This window comes from Homarus americanus, unplaced genomic scaffold (assembly GCF_018991925.1).
Source record: "Homarus americanus isolate GMGI-L3 unplaced genomic scaffold, GMGI_Hamer_2.0 scaffold41366, whole genome shotgun sequence".
Lineage (NCBI taxonomy): Eukaryota > Metazoa > Arthropoda > Malacostraca > Decapoda > Nephropidae > Homarus > Homarus americanus.
The window spans coordinates 6,107,363-6,129,880 of record NW_024723541.1 but is presented as its reverse complement, the minus strand read 5'-3'; the positions used below and the strand labels follow the sequence as shown (position 1 = coordinate 6,129,880).

The 22,518-nt window shown below is 39.9% G+C and overlaps 1 protein-coding gene across 5 annotated transcripts in view; it reads right to left on the bottom strand.

Moving 5' to 3' along the window:
- Window positions 1-19,550, bottom strand: part of LOC121863608 (Golgi reassembly-stacking protein 2-like) — a 49,408-nt gene extending 29,858 nt beyond the window's left edge. The window contains exons 1-3 of one of the 5 annotated variants that reach the window (XM_042362338.1): window positions 19,362-19,550; window positions 10,601-10,681; window positions 5,491-5,694 (exon numbers count right to left, since the gene is read on the bottom strand). In XM_042362338.1, coding sequence (XP_042218272.1) covers window positions 5,491-5,694; window positions 10,601-10,681; window positions 19,362-19,424 — 348 coding nt within the window. In that variant the 5' untranslated portion in view covers window positions 19,425-19,550. Of the gene's footprint in view, window positions 1-5,490; window positions 5,695-7,829; window positions 7,964-10,600; window positions 10,682-18,259; window positions 19,339-19,361 lie in introns of those variants that run through there. The other 4 variants (XM_042362340.1, XM_042362336.1, XM_042362337.1 and 1 more) reach the window with 4 other exon arrangements.
- Between the last annotated feature and the right edge of the window lie 2,968 nt (window positions 19,551-22,518).

Sequence of the window (22,518 nt, the reverse complement as noted above, 5' to 3'; positions counted from 1 at the left end):
GGGTGGGCTAATCCCCGTAAAAAAAAAAATAAAATAAAAAAATAAAAAAATATACAGGGTATATATATTTTCTTAGGGGTCCGGGATTGACAGATAATCTGAAAGTCGGTTAATCGAGGTTTTACTGTATATGCAAAATGAACAATACAATTCATTAATAATACGTAGAAAATTAAAACACACAAGAGGGGGAATTGTTGTCAGTGTTTACACCCAAAATGTCAGTTAAAATAATGTAAAAAAAACATGTATGCTTTAATTAATGTAGAACTAACCACTGATATTAAAGAAAATAAGTGTGACTGATAGTGGAACGCCAATGTATACAGTACGTGCGCATTTAAGAAAACAGTCATTTATCTTAAGAATATGTACAAAAGATTCATTATTGTTTAATACTGAATATGTATTTGATTGAATTAATGTTTATATATGTGAAAAGAACAATGCAATTCAATAATAATACGTAGAATATTAAAACACACATGAGGAGACAAGACGGCATTGTTTTCGTGAGTGACGATGGTTCTACATAAGAAACTGAAGAAAGTAAGACCCCGGTTGTAGCTGTAGTGAACTTAATTTAAAATAAATCCAATACCTGTAAGTATGTTTTAAGTAATGTTATTTAATGTTAATAAATGGAACACTAGAAGTAGCTAACCACTAATGGTAAAGCAATAAAGCGAGACGATTGGGAACACCTACATATGAACAGTAAGTGCGTACATGTGAAAACATATCGTCATTTTTCTACATATGAATATGAAAGCAACACTTATTTACTGTTCATATATGTTTTAAATAATATTTATGAATGTAAAACAAAAATTCTACCCACCAATGGTGGTAAAGTCTAAAACACAAGGACAGCCAATGAATATTGTGCGAGTTTTTACTCAGATGACGAAGTCATCAGGTTCAACTCTGGCTGAAGCTGTAGCTTTCCATAAAGCTGATGCTGAACCTGAAGTTGATGTTAAAGCTGTTTACGATGCTGAATTTGATGGTTTAAGCCTTCGAATAATAAAGCTGTGGAAAGAACCTTGCACAGCTGCTTTCTTTTCTCACTATTCATCTTTATGTAGAGGTCATTTGTGTTTATTTAAATTTTAATGCCTTGTTCTGTTAATGGATCCACTTCAGAAAATATGTTCATTACTTGCTCCATATAATATTCACATACCTCTCACCTTTTTCATATCGTTTTAACACATTAGTTTCTCGGCTAAGCTTATACACTTTCTATTAGCTTTTGAAACAACACTAACATCACTTGCTCTCTTGCTCATGTTGAATAGGGATGCAAAAATGCTGTATGAAACCTGAGAAAGTTTTTCTCCAGTTCCAGTTGCGTGAAAACAAAAGGCCCGCCAAGCTCCAACTGTTGTTCACCACTCATTAGCAAGGCAGCTTCTTTGTGCAAGGCGCTCTTAATTTTTTTTTATAATACATATCGAGATTTAGTTATTATTTATATGAAAATGTATTTCTATTTTATTTTTATTATATTTTAGTCTTAAATACGAATGAAATAAGGACGTAAATTGAATTGGGTCCTAAATTAACCAGGGTCTTAAATATGAAAAGTTGTTGGTCGAACCGTTGTTATCGGAGGCTTTACTGTACATGTACAGTATGTTGTGTTGTCAAAGTAAGAGAAACAATTGAGACCCTGCAATTGTGTGTAAATGAGGCAGAAAGTCAGGTCAGCAACCTGGGTCTTGGTCACAATTTTCGTGATGCTATATGGCAGCAGGGTCTACCATTAGACAACACATTATGGTTTCAATATCTTCCCAGGTGGTTGTATCTTCCTGTTTGGTAGCTGCCTACTACAGCAAACTCCCTCTAATTTGGGCTAATTGGGGGGTGATGCCTGTCCAGTTTTGCTCAAACTCCGGATTAGGAAAACGTGTGCAAAAAAAATAGAAAAAAATTTTCATCTAATCTTCTCCCAGTTCCCAAGGCTAATGATAGCAGCTCAGTTGCTGCCCCTCAAGAAGTTGCTGAACTTTTTGCCACAAAATATACAGGGGTGTCTTCTATGGCAGCTTGATCCTTAAAAGTTCAACTGGGTGTGTAAAGTAGAGGAGTCACAGGCCCTGGACATTCATTATGTTCTCAATTAAAGAAATGAGAACCATCCTCTCACTCACTGGAGATACATCACCAGGGCCTGATAATATCCCATTTTCAATCCTCCACCACCTTGAAGTTGAGGATCTGGCAAGAGGGCACCTTCCCGGCCTCATGGTAGGAGGAATACTGTCCTGCCTTTCAAGAAGAATGGAAAAGAGGGTCTTTACCCGCTAGAATACCACCCCATAGCTCTGATCTCCTGTATCAGCGATCTGTTTGAAAATATGGTTTCTGGAAGATGCATTCAACACCAGATGCTTTTGCTCGCCGCCAGCTTCTCGTCTGTGTTTTCTTCGACCTAGAGAAAGCATATAGAGATTTGGCATCCTTAAAGAGCTTCACAATTTGGATTGCAGGGAAATTTATCGTCAATAATAGATCAGTTCTTGGGATACTGAGGGTTCCTCAGGGCTGTGCCTTGAGTGTGACCCTATATTTCCATCACAATAAATGGGGTAGCAGCATCGGTTTCAGGTGGTATATCAATCTCATTGTATGTAGACAGCTTGGCCATTTGGTATGCAGCTTCTTGCATGTCAGTGACTGAGCGTCACATGCAAATTAAACAAAACGGGGTTTCACATTGAACCACAAAGCATGGCTTTAGTTTTCTCCCTTGAAGACCGTTGCCATGCATTTCAGCCGCCTTCTAGGCGATCACCCAGATCACGATCTATAGCTCAATGATCATTGCGTGTTAGGTGTCACAGAGACCTGTTTCCTGGGCATTATCTTCAACAACCGGCTTACGTGGCAGCCACACATTCATTACCTCACAGAGTCTTGCCAGCGTGCTCTCAAGTTACTGAGTCTTGGGGCACACCTCATGGGGTGCTGACCGATGAACTCTGCTACATCTTTACCACATGCTAGATAGACCCAAACTGGATTGTGGGTGTGAGGTGTACTCCTCTGCCACTGAGACTTAGACTCAATACACTGAACTCTATTCATCATGCTGGGGTGTGCCTGGTGACTGGTGCCTTCAGGTGTTTACCAATCCTAAGTCTACTAGTTGATGCTGATGAGCCACCCCTTGATCTTCAACATCAGTATCTCCAGGTCCAGTGTTGGTTTTCCCTCCACTGTGTTCCACAGTCTGTAACCAACACTTGTGTAGTTGACGAAACTATGTCCCCACACTAAACTTCAGCATTCAGGCCTCCCATGACCGTTTGGCTTCAGGGTAAGGGAAGTTGTGAATATTATTTGCCTTCCTCCTGTTCAGATATGCCCCATGCGGTTACCGAGTGCTGCTCCGTGGATTCTCCCCCTGAAGTTCAAGTTTGTCAGTATTTTAAAGAAAGGAAGGACTTACTCCCTCCCTATGCAACCCTTCTTTTTTTTAGAGCATGCCTCCTTTCACAGGGGACTATTCCTGTATACACTGATGGCTCTTTAAATCGGATGCAGGGGAAGGTTTTGGGGTGATTTTCCCAAATTCTGTCAGGATGATAGTCTCCCCACTATGGTATCTATTTTTACTGCTTAGCTTTTGGGTATTTTACTTGCCCTCAGGATTATTTTTACCCATCCTCATGGTGATTTTACAATTTTTGGTGATTCTTGTAGTACTATCCAGGCCTAGGCTAGTGTTTCATCGCACCATGTAGGGGAGAAAGAGAATGAGCGTGCGGACGCTGTGGCGAAAGTAGCTGCTTCTCATCCTTTGGCACGTCATTCCCCTCTACCTGCCTCTGTTATGAAACCAGTAATAAGAGCTGCCATCCACTCGAGTTGGTAATGCAGGTGGGATGTTGTCAGAGCAAACAAACTACGTAACATCCATCTTGCATTCGGTGCCTGGGGATATCTGGGACTGTCACGCCACTGAGAGACTGCTTTGGCTTACCTCCACATTGGCCACACAATGCTGACTCACGGTTTTTTAATGGAGAGGGCACCCTCCCCCTCCCCATTGTGATTACTGTCTGGTTGCGTTGAATGTTCCACACCAGCTGGAGGAGTGCCCCAGTCTCAAGAGATCTTTGTAGAAAGCAACTCTCCCAGTGCCAGGGGGAAGACGGGCTTTACCGTCTCTCTTTGGTGCTCATCCATTGCCTGCGATGCATCATCTCGTGTTGTGTTGAATAGTATAGTGTTTCTGTGTGAAATGGTCCCTAAAAGACCGACTAGTTTCAGTGCTAGTGATGCTAGTGGAGTGAAACATTTAGACCTCAAACCCAAGAGGAAACAACTACCAATCATGATGATTTTCAAGAAAGAACCAGTCACTCGCCCAGCTGACTCAAATCCCTTCACCTACTTGGTCAGCTACTGCCACTGCTCCACCACCCACCTCCCCTTGCCGCTCCACTACCTGCCTCCCCATCACACACCTCTTCACCAATCACCACTGCATCAACCTCTTCCAACAGTGATCCTGATGATCTCCCTATACTTTAGTAACCAGGGTTCATACTGTACAGTACACTCCATCAAGCTCCAAACTTCCACATACAAAGGAGAGTAGTATTGGTGACTTATGTTTCTTATGCACTCTAGTCTACAGTAGTGCACTAAGGTAGTATACAAGTTGCTATTCGTGGTTTTGCCAAATCACGCCATTCCTTGGAACCTAACCCCCCACGAATAGCAAGGGTTTACTGTATTAATGTCTTATTTATTGAGGTTTTACTGTAATGGGAAAGTGATAAACGAATCTTACAAATTACTTGTGTGTTTCATATAGCATACATTATTGCTGAACTATAATATACCCATTAATAAAAAGTAAAACCATATAGTACATGTCAATAATAAAGTACTGATTAACCCATTAAAGAGCAGATCCACACTTATATTCTGACTAACCAACCCCAGATGATTTTATTCAGCTGAGAGAAAGCCCCTGCCCCCCAGGGGGTTAATTATTCACTTATCATGAATAAGCCGAGTCTTGAAGTGAGGAGGCAGTTGAAACAGGTGATTGTACGAAACTCACAATATACGCCACTGAAGATGGAACGGAGGTTATGTTTTCACTGATGATTTAATTGAGTGCGTGTACTATACACTTTAGTGCTTCTCAGCAATCGCCTCCACCACCTACCCAGAAACAACTGCTGAGTTACCCTCCTGTGCCACCACAGTGACTGTCCCCCACTTACTCAAACTTTCCCCCATACTAACAGGCTTTTGCTCATGTATTTCTGGGTTGAGGATAGAGGAGTCCAGTGCTGGACCCCAGTCCAGTTTACTACGGGGTCTAGATTAAGTGAGTCCTGGTTAGAGAGAGCTTACCATACAGTACCTTCAATCCCTAACATCTGACAGTGAATTCAGTTAATTAAGATACCTGGCCTTTACACTATCATTAAATCAACAGATCTGAGCTAAAAATCTCACCAATATATGCCAAACATTTTCATTGGCTCCCTCAAATGAACAGAAGCGGATGGAGACCCCAAGCAACCCTTGGCCACCCCAGAGGTTGGATGGTGTTATGTTCACAGTACGGATGGTCTGAGTCTTGCTGCTGTACACTGTCATCTTCAGTTCTTTCTCAATTGAGTTTTTGAGTAGTTCCTTAAGTGTATCATTGTCCTGGTCCTGAAAATTAAAAAAGTCTTAGAAATATAATTATAGACCTAAAATTATATGGGGTATATATCCAGTACTTTAGGCAAGACAGGTCTATGCATTAAATTTTAACCAAGATTAATTTGGGTTTATTTAATGGAACATGGCAAATTTTAGATGGCATTTGGAATGGATATAATTGAGTTGAATAGTTAGTGCTCAGATGATGGAGCAAACTTGTCGTCAAAAGACAACTTGAAGAAGGCCAAGTCTATTTATCTTTGATTCAAATATAATTTTGTGAGGAAATTACCTTCACATAGGAAGACCTCTAGACAAAGCATTATACAGTTACCTTGATTAATGATAAGTCATCAACCTACTTATAAAAACAAAATTTGAACATCTTATCTCAATTGAAGAAAAAACTAAATCCACAAGAATCAAATGTAAGAAACCAAAACATATAATTTATTTTTTAACTTCTTTATAAAACCAACATATTTATAATTTATCAACACTCTCTACAAACAGTATTTATAATAACAAGTACTGTATCTATACAGGTGTACCCCGAAAACCGAACCCCCCCCCCATAACCACCGCTTTGCACAACCAATGATTACATATAGGGAAAATATCCCACAAGTTCCATTGATACCCCCAGATATCCAACGATCGGAAAAGGAGTGGCAGAGCTGTTTTGAATTTGGTGGGCAGTGGCATGGTGCAAATTCTTGCCACCAGAGAGTATCTGCATGTTGCCTCCGACTCATTCCCACCATCTCTGCTCTTGTTTACACATACCGTGTGTCTCTGACTTCATGTTTTTTCGTTATTTCCAACTTTTTGTGTTATGCAGTCATGCCTTAACACCCCAGTGATAGTTCCTCTTGTGCTGGGCAGCTTGATGTGATGTGATAAGGCATAAAAAGAGTGGTGATGGACCAGCAAAGATTGGAAGAAGCTTCAACTTGTCACCCTAGGGCAGGGGTTCTTAACTTGGGGTCCACGGACCCCCAAGGGGTCCATGGATGGGCTTCAGGGGGTCCGTGAAGGTCAGATAAAAATTTTACATTTATATTCACTATATTTTTATATTAAGTTGCTCTATTTTTGTCAATATATACCAGATGTTATGTATGTATTTTTGGTTTCTGAAGAAAACCAGTAAATCTGTAGGGCGGCATGGGATGCTACTGTACACGGTCAGGTAACATACAATCGTCATCGTCATCAGGTATTGACTTCTAGAATGGTTTCCCATTGAAAGAAATTAAAGAAAATGTACCCTGCCACTGCTTATAGCGCTAAGCGTCTCTGGTGGCCCATGTTTACCATTTAAATTGGTAGCATCGTTCTCTTCAGCCACTCTATATCAAGTGCTTATTTCTCATTTTCTACGGTTTATCACGGCTTTGGAATCTTCTCATATACTGGTAAGGCTTAACTGAGGGCCATAGCATCTTCAAACACATACTTTTTCCTAAATATATTCAATTACCTGTAGTTATGTTTTTGGTGAAGGTAGCGAAAGAGGGCCTTAGTTATTACTACTACAGCTGTACCAGCCGAGGTTGGAGACCTACGACCGCCTTCTGACCACAACTTCAGAGTGTGGCTGAAGAGTGATGGGTGTACAGTGTGTGAATATGTGTTTGTGCATATGTGGGTGCATATGTAGAAAGGCACGTGCGAGTGTTGTAAAAAATCAAGAACGGTTGGTGAGCTGTATTTATTTGTTTTATCCATTATTTACAACAAGTCTGTTATTATTTACTGATCAAAGTTAGGGACTGGGTGCACGTAGTTAGAGTAGGGATGTGTAAATAGATAGAGAATGGATAAAGTTAGGGTCTGGGTGCATCAGTAGGGTAGGAAAACAAGAAGTCATCAGTCAGTATCATTCATATATTTTCTGAGGGGAACTTAGAGAAATCCGTAATAATGCTACTGAAAATAGGGTTATCTGTCTGTCTGTCTCTCTGACTGTCTGTGAAGGTTTGTCCATCAGTCGGTCTGTCTGTCTGCCTGTCTATCTGTCGTGCTTATTAATTTGTGTTCATTAGTTACTGCTTTCCATATAAATTACATAAAAAAATTTTGTTTTGCAAGCCTAGCTCAATTTGGAAATGTCAAAGAAAAGGAAGTACAACGAAGCTTACTTATCCTTTGGTTTTACTTTCATGGCTGAACGTGATGGGACACAAAAGCCGCAGTTTCCTGTGTGGCAAGGTTCTTGCCAATGGAAGCATGAAGCCAACAAAGCTGAAGGAGCACCTCACGTCTGTCCATCCTGAAAATGCATCAGACAGTGTTGATCTATTTCGTGCAAAGAGGGCTCGATTTGAGAAAGCTGGAACTTTACCAAAACTTGGTTTGCCCCAACACAAAAGCCTTGTCTTGAAGCATCCTACAAGGTTGCTTATCGCATTACCAAGCAAAAGAAGCCACATACGATTGGAGAGACCTTGGTAAAGCCATGTGCCCTGGAAATGGTCGAGCTGATTTGTGGCTTGGAGCAAAGGAAGAAAATTGCAGCAGTGCCTTTGTCACATGACGTCGTCCACTCTAGAATTGTTGACATTTTTCTAATATTCTGAAGCAAGTAATGGAAGAATTGGCAGCTACGCCATTTCCGTTCAGCATGCAACTGGATGAAACTACTGACGTCTCTCAGTGCAGCCAGCTCCTGGTTTTCGTTTTTTATATGCATGCTGATGCCATCAAAGAAGAATTCCTATTTTGTGAGCCCCTTTTGGAAACTGCAAAGGCCATCGACATCTTAGAAATGGTGAATAGTTTCTTTGCCAAGCAAAACTTCGACTGGAAGAAAAATTTTGGTACTCTGTGCACAGACGGAGCACCTGCGATGCTTGGCAACACATCTGGTTTTGCTGCTTTGGTGAAGAAAGAAGCTCCTCAGGTCATCATGACCCATTGTTTTCTACATCAGCATGCATTGGCGTCAAAGACTCTGCCAGCAATTCTGAAAGAAGTCTTGTCTACTGGCGTGAAAGTCGTCAACTTCATCAGAGCCAGGGCTGTGAACCATCGCATTTTCAAGAGGTTTTGTCAAGAAATGGGAGCAGAATATGAAGTTCTTCTCTACCACACAGAAGTTCACTGGCTTTCCAGAGGACAAATCTTGAAGCGCTTGATTGAACTTCGAGCAGAAGTTTCACTTTTTTTGAGAGAAAAAGAAAGCCCACTCTCAGAACAGTTTGACAGTGAGGAGTTCATTCATGGCTTGGCCTACTTGGCGGATATTTTTGGCCATATGAATGAGGTGAATCTTGCGATTCAAGGCCCTGGAGTCACCATTATGGATGCTGCTGAAAGATTGCAAGCTTTTCTGGCCAAGCTGCCACTGTGGAAGAGGAGGTTGGAGGCAGACAACTATGCAAGCTTTCCAATGTTAGAGGAAGTGCTTCGGTAGGATGGAATCGAGAGTGACAAGGCCCTGTCAATTTCTCTGCAGGCAGAATTCTGCAGACATCTGGATACTCTGCAGAACTCTTTCAAAGGTTACTTCTGCTCAGGTGACCTTAAAGTTGAAACATGGGTTCGTAATCCTTTCCTTGCCGACATACTGTGTCAGTGATGAAGACCTTGCCAAAGATGACCTCATTGACCTGAAGACAGAGGAAATGTTACGAAATGAATTCAACTCAAAGAGCCTTGGAGAATTCTAGTGTGTGTTGACACAAGCCTACCCTCGTCTGGTAAAGCGAGCTATGGGTGCTCTGATTCCGTTTGCTACTACATACCTTTGTGAGTTAGGGTTGTCAGCCCTTGTTTCTATCAAAACTAAAAGTCGAAATCGATTGGATGTCAAAGATGACATGCGTGTTACCTTGTAAAAGACCACTCCACAGTTTCATCTTCTTATTCAAGCCAAACAACAACCACCTTCTCATTGAAATGAACTTTTGAGCAGAATTAAAGCTTTGTTTTGTTTAATCTGCACAAGATGATTGTATTTCATTTTTGTCTGGAGTGGCCATTAATTTTTGCATAAAAAAGTGTGAAACATAATTCTTTGTTAAGATTGTTTACTTTATTCAGACTTTGTGTATGTCATACACTGTATCAGGCAATGAATTTTCAATAAAATAAAGAATATTCATTGCATGCATAGTTGTGCTCATGTGCTTATGTGCATTTTTCTAGGGAGGGGGTCCATAGCTTTCACCAGATTCTCAAAGGGGTCCGTGACTCAAAAAAGGTTAAGAACCACTGCCCTAGGGCCTAGACTGTCTCTACCATTCTCAACACAGGTAAATAACAGTCTCAATTTATGCTTTACATTGCTTAAGGATAATTATGCTTGCTTTATTTTCTTGCTTGACAGTGTGCATGACAAAGATGTGTCAAGGGTAGATGGGAGGTTTTGGAGGATGGTCGGTCTATAACCCCCTGAATTTATGTTCTTATGGGATTAACTGCTTCGATAACTGTTGATTCGCTAACTAATAACTTTTCCTGGTCCCTATAGGAGTCGGTTATCAGGGTACACCTGTATAAACAATCGGATAGTACCTAAAACCCTTGGCTCTGAAAACAGAAACAAGAAGGAGCTACTTTTCAAGGTAGTCAGTCTGTGTGTCACTATGTAGCACACATCTAAAATAAACTGAGAAAAAATATTGATCAAAGGATATGTTTTTTTTATTATACCTAATCCATTAATGGCTCAAACAGGATTTGCAAGATGCCATGTTTTGTGCCCTGGGACATTGATACACACTAAACTCAACCCCTCGAATAAGAACCCACATTATACCAACCTGTGATACATTATCAAATAAAGGTTCATATAGAAAAGGTGTTAATGATTATAATCAATGATAAAATTTACTTAACAGTACTAACATTAGGGTCTACAATGAGTAAATAACATGTACACTACTGTACTGTACAGTATTGTTCTTACCAATCTTGTGTTGCCAATGGAGACTACAAAGTCAAAGAAAGCTTCTAAACCAGCAAGTTGGCCTGGAGAGTTCTCCTGCACCTGTAAATGTATTTAAATATCATTATGACCTAATAGTTACTCCATCTTATGGCCATTTTCCACACCTGTGCTTACCTGATGGCATTCCGGTTGGGATGTAATTACCACAATTAATCAATCAATCTGGTTGTCAATGGGTAAATCTGCAACAAGTTTTATGGCTGGATGCCCTTCCTATTACCAATCCACTTTTACAAAGTGAGAATAATGAAGCAAAATAAATTATAAGTTTAAAGTTAATATCTAGTCATAACAATACAGTACTACAATTACAGTATTACCCCGCCTAACGCGGTTTCACTTAACGCGTTTTATCATATACGCGGTGCCTCGCCAGAGCTGAACTTTCACTTAACGCGGAATTTTTCATCATATACGCGGGAAGCGGCGCGGGCACGATGCGCACAAGGTCGCCCAGTCATCAAAACATTACCGAGTTCTTCACCCGCCACCCACCACAGCCGGCCCAAGTCAGTGATAGTGATAATTATAGTGAGGATATGGACTTATATGGCCTTTGAGGGGTTTGACAAAGAGGCCCTGCAAGCCTCTGTGGTGGATAGTGATACAATTGATACAAGTGATACAGGTGAGGGCCAATAATCTGCCCTCTGCCTCGGAACCAACCCCCCATCCCCGTGTGCCCAGCCATCTTTTCTACTAATGCAAGTGTTAAAAAACCTAATATTATTGATATTTCTCTTAATTATTAATTGTGTGTGCATACCATCATAAAGTTAAGATAAAATTTTTACTACAACATAGTTGTGTGTCGTCAAAAAGTGGAGTTTGGGGGTCGGGCCAGTCTCTATTGGAATTAATCCCATACGTTCTGTTGTTCACTTAACGCGGTTTTCACTTAACGCGGTACCCTGTGGGTTCAATTGACCGCATTAAGCGGGGTACTACTGTATGTACTGTAGTAAAGGATCATCAGCGACAAAATATACAGTAAGCTTGGGGCATCAAGGGGTTGATTTAGCCTAATCATCTGCATTGATAATCATTGTAACACACATAAAACTACACCCTATTATATGCAGACATTCTTTTAGTTAGCTACCCAAGAAAAGTACAAAGGGTAAACGGTGAATGAACTACAGAAAATCATATTTTTTATATTCTTATGTAGTTTGTGATGTTATCTGTTTATGGCTGTATTAGAGGCAGGCTACAGAGCTAAACCATTTAAGACAGTAGTCAACACACACTGGATCATTAGATTATGTTAGGTTAGTTATTGTCACACTATAAACATTACTGTTTAAAGTAATTTTTCACTCTTGCATAGGTACAGTATGGTATATCATTATTACCTGATGAATGGTGTCCTGGTTACCATCACGTTAACTTGAAGCAAGATTTACAGCTGGTTGCCCATCATATCACCAACCCACTTTTAATGAGTGGGAACTGGGCATTACAGTATGTATATATAGGACTTCCAAGTGCCCTCTTAGCTGGTAAGGGAAGATCGCAACTCCCTGAGGTAATTAAAGATTACCGTATCTACCTACCTGAAAAATCCTTAATAAAGGGGACCCTCAGCACTTCAGCAAAAGGAATCCCTAAGAAACTTCAGTTTGAACTGGGACCTTCAGATTCCACCAAGCGGGTCTCCTAGTTGGGTTCAGCCTGGTGACCATCAGTCCCCCAGGCTGGCCAATTTTGGCCATGTCATAAACAGTTTAGCACCAAATCCTCCCTGAACAAACTGTCTTTTCCAAAGTTCTCATTGTTTTCAATCGTGTCATTAAACTCTGTCACACAAAAACAAACTAAATAAAACCTAAACAAACTGAATCACATGAATATTAATCACACCAGCTCATTTCACCTGATGATTAAACACTAAGCATTTGGGTTTAAGCATCAGGCAAAATAATCTGGGGGACTAATCTTCATGTGGGGTAAGGAAACTGTGGCCCCGCCACCGACGGTCTCAAGGTGGCCTGTGATCATACTCGAGTACAGTGTTTTTCTCTGTCTTTTTTAAGTGGAGACTCAGGGGTGTATAGTACTAGTCAATAGATTTTGGATGAAATTTAGAGGATAAATATACAACACCATAAGACTGACTTATAATAGCAGAACTACACTGAGATGATGTTCCAAGGTAGCGCTCACACAGTATATTATTATTAATATAATCTTTAATTTTAATCTGGCCCTTGGACCTCAAAAGTTTCCCAACCCCTGCCCTAAATCTAACCTAAAACTAGGCCAAGGTTATTCCCTTATTTTGTACTGTATTGGTTTATGTCTTCTAATGTTAGAAATGACTTAGTCTACAGACTACAGTGTCTGACGCCAAGGTAAACAGATGAAACCACAGATAGCAAGTCCTCGAAATCCATTCGTTAAATGAACAGTCTCTCATACAAATATAATTATGATCATGTTTTGTTCTTTTCAACATAATATGTTCCACTCACAAAAACAGTTTTTTCTAACACACTGCCATTAATTGGCAAAATGTAAGAATTTAAACAACTAAGTGCTGGAAAACAAACACTGCATGGGTGTGTTGTGCAGTGCCCTCCCATATTGCATCTTGTGTTGTGTTATGGTTTTACAATGATTATTCATTGAGTAAATATTTTTCACTAATTAATCATTAACGAGTAATAAGCATAAAGTAAGAACCAGTAACCATGGTTGTTTATATTATTAATTTACTCATTATTGTTTATTTCAATAACTGTTTTCACTTGTATCTGAGGACTCATGAATCATTTATACTGCATCATTCTTTCAATGTGATTTATTGATCTGGTTTACAAGCAAATTTTCAAGAACATTTTAAGTTCACAAGCTGAGGACTGTCTGTACTGTATTATGCATTAAACAAAATATCACATAAGACATTGTCAAAATAGTCCAATTCATAAGGAGGTGGCAGTCCAGTATACCTTTACCTTACACTATGACATAAAACAAGGTACAGTTGGGTCTTCATTTACGTGGTCAATTGAACCCGCGGAGTACCGCGTAAAACAAGAAACGTGTAAATGAAATAACAGAACATATGGGATTAATTGAAATAGAGACTGGGCCGACCCCCAAACTCCACTTTTTCCGACACAATCAACCTTGTAGTCAAAATAACACCTTAATTTTATGATGGTATGCACACACAATTAATAATTAAGAGAAATATCAATAATATTAGGTTTTTTAACACTTACATTAGTAGAAAAGATGGCTGGGCACACGGGGATGGGGGGTTGGTTCCGAGGCACAGGGCAGATTATTGGCCCTCACCTGTATCACTTGTATCAATTGTATCACTATCCACCACAGAGGCTTGCAGGGCCTCCTTGTCAAACCCCTCAAAGTCCATATAAGTCCATATCCTCACTATCACTGACTTGGGCCGGCTGTGGTGGGTGGCGGGTGAAGAACTCGGTAATGTTTTGATGACTGGGCGACCTTGTGCGCACCCTGCCTTCGCCGCTTCCAGCATAAATGACCAAATTTGCCGCGTAAATCAAGCATTTCAATTCTGGCAAGGCACCGCGTAAATGAAAAAACGCGTAAATCCAGACTCAACTGTACTGTATACTATACAGTAGTATACTGTTGCGACCATGTATTTATAGTAACTTTCACCATCATCAATGTTTTATGGCTATTTTCCTCACTTGCGTGGGTTACCTGCGATTACTTTATGGCAAAATCTGATAAGAGGAATGATAGCACAATCATTCAGTTAAAAATTATCCATAAAAAAGTTTCAGAACCTCACCAAGAATTATAAGAAATGAATCTTCCCTTCACGATAACACTTCAGACCCAAAACATGAAATAAAATACAATAGCATCAGAAACTTATGATATATAAAATAAAATGAAATACAATATTGAGTAGCTACATAATGCCTTGCAAATGTTGTTTTACTATTTTTCCTGAGAAGTTCCTCCACATACAGTACAGCACAGTACAGTATGCCTCCCCCCCCCCCAAGTTTGTGGATATTTACTTTCCTTTATCTGTATTGTAAACATGTGTGTGTGTGTGTGTGTGTGTGTGTGTGTGTGTAGACACACACACATACAAATAAAGAATAATGGGAAAATCCTCTCACTAATTATCAGAAACAAATTTATTAAAAATGTGAGTCTACCCTCAAGTCCGTGCTCTATGAATTAAGTAATAAAGCATGCACTTGAGGGTAGACTTACATTTTTAATAAAATGTTTCTGATTATTTGTGAGAGAATTTTCCCATTATTATTTATTTGTATGCGTGTGTGTGTGTCTATACACACACATATACAATACTACAGGTAAAAGAAATAATTGTCCTAAGGGCAAACACAAAGGGAATATACATTTCTTTGTACACAAGTAAAAATGTACCCCCCCCCTCCGTCCGCAAATGTTATTCGCGGCCAATTTGAGAACCTAACCCCCGTGAATTTGGGGCCCCCCCTGTACTGTATATGCTGAGGAACTTTTCAGTAGCTACTGTAAATGCTTTCTTACCTCATGAAATCCAAGAAAAACACACAAGTACCCAGTAATATGTTTTATGTGATATAAATTTTTTAAATTTTGCTTCAATTAATGGATGCAAGCAGTGCCCCCAACTGAAATCTAAAACCATATTGTCTTGGTGATTGTGTGTATGTACAGCAGACCTAACAAATTATTTTCTTATAAATTTGTCTTGGTTTGGTTAGGTATAGTATTTTAGGTGAGGTTAGGTAGGTTAGTTTGGTTAATTTTATGAACCACATATTACACACAGTAATAGCACCTGATACTGTACTTCATAAATGTCAGAAGTTGCCAAGACTGACTGTAGATAATTTATTATTCTGAAATAAACCACTTAACTAAACCCAACCTAAATTACTACAATTCCATATAACTACTGTATGGGATCCTTCCAACAGGGCACTGTTGTATACTTTTACTGTTAGGTCAGGTTACTTTAGTTCATGTCATCTTTCATTAACCCTTAAACCCCAGGTTAGGGTGCTGCTGGTAGTAACCCCCCCTCCACCCCCACCCCCCTGAATAATTTGATAAAAAATCAACTTAAAAAAATAAAATAAATAAATAAAAATATAAAAAAAATGGCAGGAATAAGAGGACGTTCTGAAACGTCACCCAGGGTCTAAGGGTTAATGACAATAGGTCAGTACATGCACTCTAAAATCTCACATACCTATTAATCTCAACAACTGCCGGTTGCTCTTTCCATGCATAATACTGTAATGTGATTTTAAGTAGACAGTGGCTAAATTATTAGGCATGGTAAAATAGCCTGACAGGCTGTTTTGGGCTATTTTACAAGGTCCATTGTTTATGTAATTGAAGTAAGGATATAATAGTATTTATTGTATTATCAACCATGTATTACTAATTAAGTTATCCTAACCAACCAATCATACCTAACCTTACCTACTAGCTAACTTCCTAACAGGGGGCCCCCACCCCCCAGCATATTAAATATCTTGGTTCTAGGCCATTTGCGAGGGAAACATCATAGAAGAAAAGTGTCTTATAAAGTTGTCTTAGCTATTGAGTGCAGAGATAAAAAATTTTGAGATCTGGACAGTGGCAACAAATGCACTAATACCTTCACTAGTAGTTTTTTTTTTCAACTCACGACATCTTGGTTATGTTTAAAAAGCACTGAAAGTTTTTGTCTGAAATTATCATTACACAACTGACCCACAGCTCGGCTTTACCTGCTCTCTGGGTGGCGAATTAGCTAAACAATTACAGTTCATTATATCCCATCCCCATGGATATAATTCCTTGTTATCCCTCATCTAGGATAATGTATATATAAAAAGTAATAATTTGTTGTACATAAATATCAGGTCATTTTTCTTTACATAATACAATAAATACTGTTACTGTATTGTATATTATTACAGTACAGTTCCTCCCCAACTTACGACCTACTCGAATTACGACCACCCGGACATACGACCGCCTCAGTCGTACCAAAATTTTTTCAAATTGTGTATTTTCGACTCCCAACGTCAGTGATTGCGCTGTGTACTGACAAAAGTTTCGTTTGTAATTCACTTTAAAATGGCTGGCAAGCTTAAAAGTGAGATTTTTGTGGTACTGAGAAGAAAAAGAAACGCCCAATTTAGATTTTCTAAGTATTATTTAAGCATTTTCGACTTATGACCTGGATTTGGGTCCCTAACCCAGTCGTAAGTCGGGGAGGAACTGTACTGTACTTTGGTAATTTCTGAAAACAGCACACCTTCAGAAGGCATTGTTCAATTTCATTAAATTTGTCCACATATGTTCTTATCATTGTATAGGTATTAAGTATTTTAAAAGTAGCAACAACTTTTTATGTTAATTATATATATATATTTTTTTTTAGATTTCCTCTAAATACGATCAGACATCACCTGTGGTGGGCAGGGCATGAAGGATGAGGGAAATTGCGGGGTAAACCACAGTTAAACCTGATCACATGACATTTAAATGATGTCTCTACAATACACAGGCATTGTATGTGAAGAAATTAATTATATACCGTTAATACTCCTCCGAAAAATCTGCCGAGTCACCAAGTATCGTCTGTTTCTTTTCAACCGACCCTCTCAGTCAGAGCGTAATCTCACGTCCACAAAAAACATAAAATTACACCATGCTGCTTCAACAAAGTTGCTTTCATTGGTATCAGATATCAAAGCAAGTACTTTTTGTTTAATATGGTTTGGGATCTGCCCCCAGCTAAAAGGTTAGGTAGGTTTCTTTGGTTGGTTAGGTCAGGTTCTATTGGGTTCTAGTAAACGTCAACTCTTTTGAAATACTTACTATAATAAGAACATCTGTGGAAAAAATTTACAAAATCGAACAACTCTTTCTGGTGGTAGTGCTGTTCTCAAACATTACCATTATACTTGTTACATAAACAATGGCTCGGCAAAATAGCCAAAAAATAGCCTGTCAGGCTACTTTGCAATGATCGGTAATGTAGCCTCTTTGTTTTAAGTACTATGTATATCTTAACTTCAAATTCTTGTGTGTGCTCAACAGATATCAACTCACGAATACATAAAGTTTCTAGTACGAGACACTGCTTGTTTATTACATTAAGCCTTTACACTGACGTGTACTACTGCCCTTTGTCTCATCAGATTTATGAATAATTTATGAAATAGGCAACACAAACTGGGAATTCTAATTTTTCACATACATATAACTACATAATGTGATTTTAAACATTAAGCTAAACTCATCTGACATTCCTCCCCTAACTTAGGTCAACTTGTAGTTTCAACCAACCATGGCTTTCAAGTTGAGCAAAGAGTAAAATTATCATTTCGGTCATCCAGCGATTTTTAGGATTTTAAGTTTCCACTCGTATTTTTAGGATTTTAAGTTTCCGTCACATTCTTTCTAAGTTGTTGGAAGTTGAAATTTATGTTTTTCTGATGGTTTTTGAGGTGTTTTGAATGAATCCAACCTTTATTTCTAACGCTTATCACACCAAACCCAACAAAACCTCACCTAAACAAATCTAGGTAAAATTATAATTTTGGTTACCCAGCAATTTTTAGGATTTTAAGTTTTGGAATCAGTAGTGCTTACCTTACTCAGAAGACTCCTTCCACAGTACAACAGATGTTTGTCAGCTTTATAGCTACAGTGCTGGTTACAGTGTTCATGGAGAAATTTCAACGCCTCGCCATCCTTACAGCAATATTCAACATGAAATCTGGCAATGGCTTGCAAATAATCAACATCACAGCCATTGTACAAGGGAGACATCTTGGAAATAAATTACAATTCAAGGGGGTCACGGCGGGGGGAAGGGGCTATACCGAGCTGTGATTGGTCGATTCAAAACCATACCCACCAATTAACGTCTAAAGAACAACAGCGCATGTGCCAGACTTTAGCGCATGCAGAATACAGCATACTAACCAACACATAGGAGCTCTCTGAGGCGGTGGTAACATTAACAAGAACTTAAAAAAAAATAAGATTTTCCACAAATTTATTGCGATTTTCTCTGAATGTAATCATGAGCGGAAGAAATGTTACAGAAGAAGTGTCTTAGAATTGCCTAAACTACTGATTCCAAAATTCAAATTCTGAAATTGCCTGGTTGACTTTAACAATAAATACCGAACAATTTGTTTTTCCGGTGGTTTAGACAATTTTAAGACAATTCCATGACATTTCACTCACAAATGACTTAAAAATACAGGGTGATCCAGAGGGGGCGGAGTTCCCCGGTTAGGCTAGGTAATTTTAAGTAATTTGCAAGGGTAATAACATGGAAGAAGGGTGTCTTAAAATTGTCTAAGCCACTGGAAAAACACATTGCTCAACTCGAAAGCCATGGTTGGTCGAATCTACAAATTGACCCTAACTTATCCTCACCTAACCAACAATCCCAATATTAATGTGGTTACAAGACATAAAATACGTATTAGAAGAAGCCCAACACCTGGCAGCTCCTGACGACACCCACCAGAAGGTTCATTCATTCTCTTCAGTACATGTAAAGACAAAATATTAAGGCACATATTCAATACCACATGTTGAAAATAAATTACACAGACTCATCAGCGCGTTATAAATGATCTGTTAACCTCAATAGGAAGATTAGTGAGCAGGTTAAGAGTATAGGCGGGGTGAAAGACATTGTATGAAGATGCTCTGAGCTCGTCACTTTTCACCTTACCCTGAGCACATGGTAACCCTCCATGCCTCCTCCGGGGATTTCCACACTCTGTGATCCTCCCATAGTGGCACCTGCTCCCTGGCGACCTAATAGTTTGTTCACTCTCGCTCACCACAACCAATTTGACAACAGCGACCTAAAAGGCAAAACAGACGTGGCACCCGACGAGGAATTGTGGGTAAACAGCTGATAATCCTGACTTGTACATGGAAGAAAATAATATATTCATCTTCAACAAGCTAATTTATCGTTCTTTTATATAAAAAAAATAACAATAATATATCATTTTCTTTACATAATATCTAACTGAAATATATACTTGTCTGTAGTCTTTTGGCTCCATTTTCTATCCTACATTATTTGACGTAGGAAATGCTCGAGGGAGTTTTGACATTTGCTAAATGCCGGGTCAAAATTATGGTGATTTATTATTGAAAACACTTGATAAATTTACAATGGCGAATATTGTAGTTTTACTTTGTAGTTAAATATGGATTCTAATATTTATAATTAATGAGTCTTAGCTAGATTATGTAAGCAGTTACCATGGTAGCCAGAGAGATGATATTCAAACACTACTAACACTACCGTTACAGTACCGCTCCACTACCAAAAAACGTAATTAACACTACCATAACCACACTACTGCTACTAACACAAGCAATACTACTACAATACCACACTACTACAACTAACGCTATGCTCTTCGCCACTGATTGGCTTGTTTTAGTCGTTACACTGGCCACGACAGTACCACACCACTACTACCAATACTAAAAGTTTCACTACCGCTCTACCACTATTAATACTAACGCTACCAGTCTACGACTACTCTTAGCTCTTAAGACTAGTACTACCACCACTACTACTGCTAACACTAACACAACCAGTCGACCACTACTACTGCTAACACTAACACAACCAGTCGACCACTACTACTGCTAACACTAACACAACCAGTCGACCACTACTACTGCTAACACTAACACAACCAGTCGACCACTACTACTGCTAACACTAACACAACCAGTCGACCACTACTACTGCTAACACTAACACAACCAGTCGACCACTACTACTGCTAACACTAACACAACCAGTCGACCACTACTACTGCTAACACTAACACAACCAGTCGACCACTACTACTGCTAACACTAACACAACCAGTCGACCACTACTACTGCTAACACTAACACAACCAGTCGACCACTACTACTAACACTACTACCATTACAGCACCACGTCACTACTACTAACTGATGTAGAATGAAAACAAGCGAGCTGGCCCTTCTTTAGGCTTTATTCAACATAAAACATGTCGTAATTTCAATTTTTCACCAGAAGCATCTGGCAAGTGTCACAAGTATATACAGTACAGTATAAATATTATAAAGGGGGCTTACTAAAGCCTAAGGAAGGGAGGATATTTCTTTAACACATTATCAATATTATTTACATTGTATCTGGCCAGTATGGGGAGGATCATCGTGTCTCCGTCAGGGGGTCGTGGAGTGGTGGTCCAGCAGGCGTCACGGAAGCGTTGTGTGTGGGGACATCTTAGGAGGTAGTAGATAAGGGTGCAACTGTCGGGTCTTCTGCATAATGCACAAGAGCGTTGCTCAGGGGATGCGGGGATACCAATCTCCCAAGCAAAGTCATACCCAATGATTATACGGGCAGCAATCACGTCCCTTTTCCGCGACCCTTTCCCATAGACATACGAGAGGTCAGGAAGTTTACGGAGGACATCATACCAGGTGGGCGGGGAGTCCAGGGGGATGGCTGCTTCTCAGGCTTCTCTCTGTTTGCGGCGAATTTGGGTCCTAAGCTGTAAAAGTGTTCGAGGAACAACGTAGTCAGGTGTGGCCTTGTTGCAGCCAGTCTTGGCAAGGCCATCTGCTCCCTCATTCCCCAAGATACCGACATGACTGGGTATCCATAGGAATGTCACAGGACGGCCTGCATCCTGAAGTGTGGATGTTAACCCTCGTATTCGGAGGATGAGGTCCTTATTTTCCCCTGATCCAAATGCAATCCCGTCGAGAGCAGACCTGGAATCACAGCAGATAAGCAAGGGGCAGAAACCATCTGCTTCCTCCTCAGCGAGAAGGGCAGCAAGGAGGGCTATTAGTTCAGCCTGAGTGGAGGATGCCCCTTCAGAAGCTCTGAGAAAACGTTTGATAGGCTCAGGGGCATCAGGGCGGGAGATGTAGACACCAGTCCCGGCCCGACCTGTAACGGGGTCAACAAAGCCATCAGTGTAGAGGACGACCCTACCTGGGGACCAGTGGGCGATCCTAGAGAGGTGGTATTTGCAGAGAATAACAGGGTTCACTTGGGATTTCGAGAGCGGTCCACCGAGGGCAATCACTTCAGGTTGAAAATACAGCCAGGGAGAAGGAGCAAGGGTGACAACAATATCAGGCAGGAGGTCGTGTTCCTGAAGGGCTCGGATGAGTGACCCTCGCCACTGTCTTCTAGATGGAGGTCGGCCTCGGACAGCAGGAGTCAAGTTGGCTTGGACATAGTTGCCCCGAGGATCCCGTAGAGTGGAAACAGTAGTCTTTAGGTAAAACTCCTGGACACGATCCTGTAAGGGGGAAAGAACAAGTTCGGTATATAGAGAAGTAGAGTGTGTCCACTGAGGAGCCCCAAGGATGATACGAGCAGCTTTCCTCTGGATAACATAGAGACCGTTGACAGCAGTCCGACTGATGTTGACGAGGGCAGGTGTACTGCGCACATCATAGTCATTCCTAAAAAACCCCTCTAATTCATATTACGATACATAACATTCAAATCCACCACGCCTGTAGGAGCTCGGAGAACGGGAAACATTGATAAAGGATAACTCACCTACTCAATGTTACTGAATCATTTGTTGAATTGTACCCAGGTACGGTTATGTAATATTAATTGCATGTATTCATAGCATTAAGGAGAACTCAAAGTATCTATAAGATGATTGGGAAAGTTCAGTTGATCCGGACTAGTGTACTTTAGGACTAAGTGTAGACCGTGGTTTGAAGGTCATATTATTTACGTCTGTGAACGTGTAGCGAACTATGAACACTGAATTAACTAAAGTCGGGACCTGGGTAATACGTAATAAACTGACCTTAAACCTTGAGAAACCCCACTACACAATCTTTCA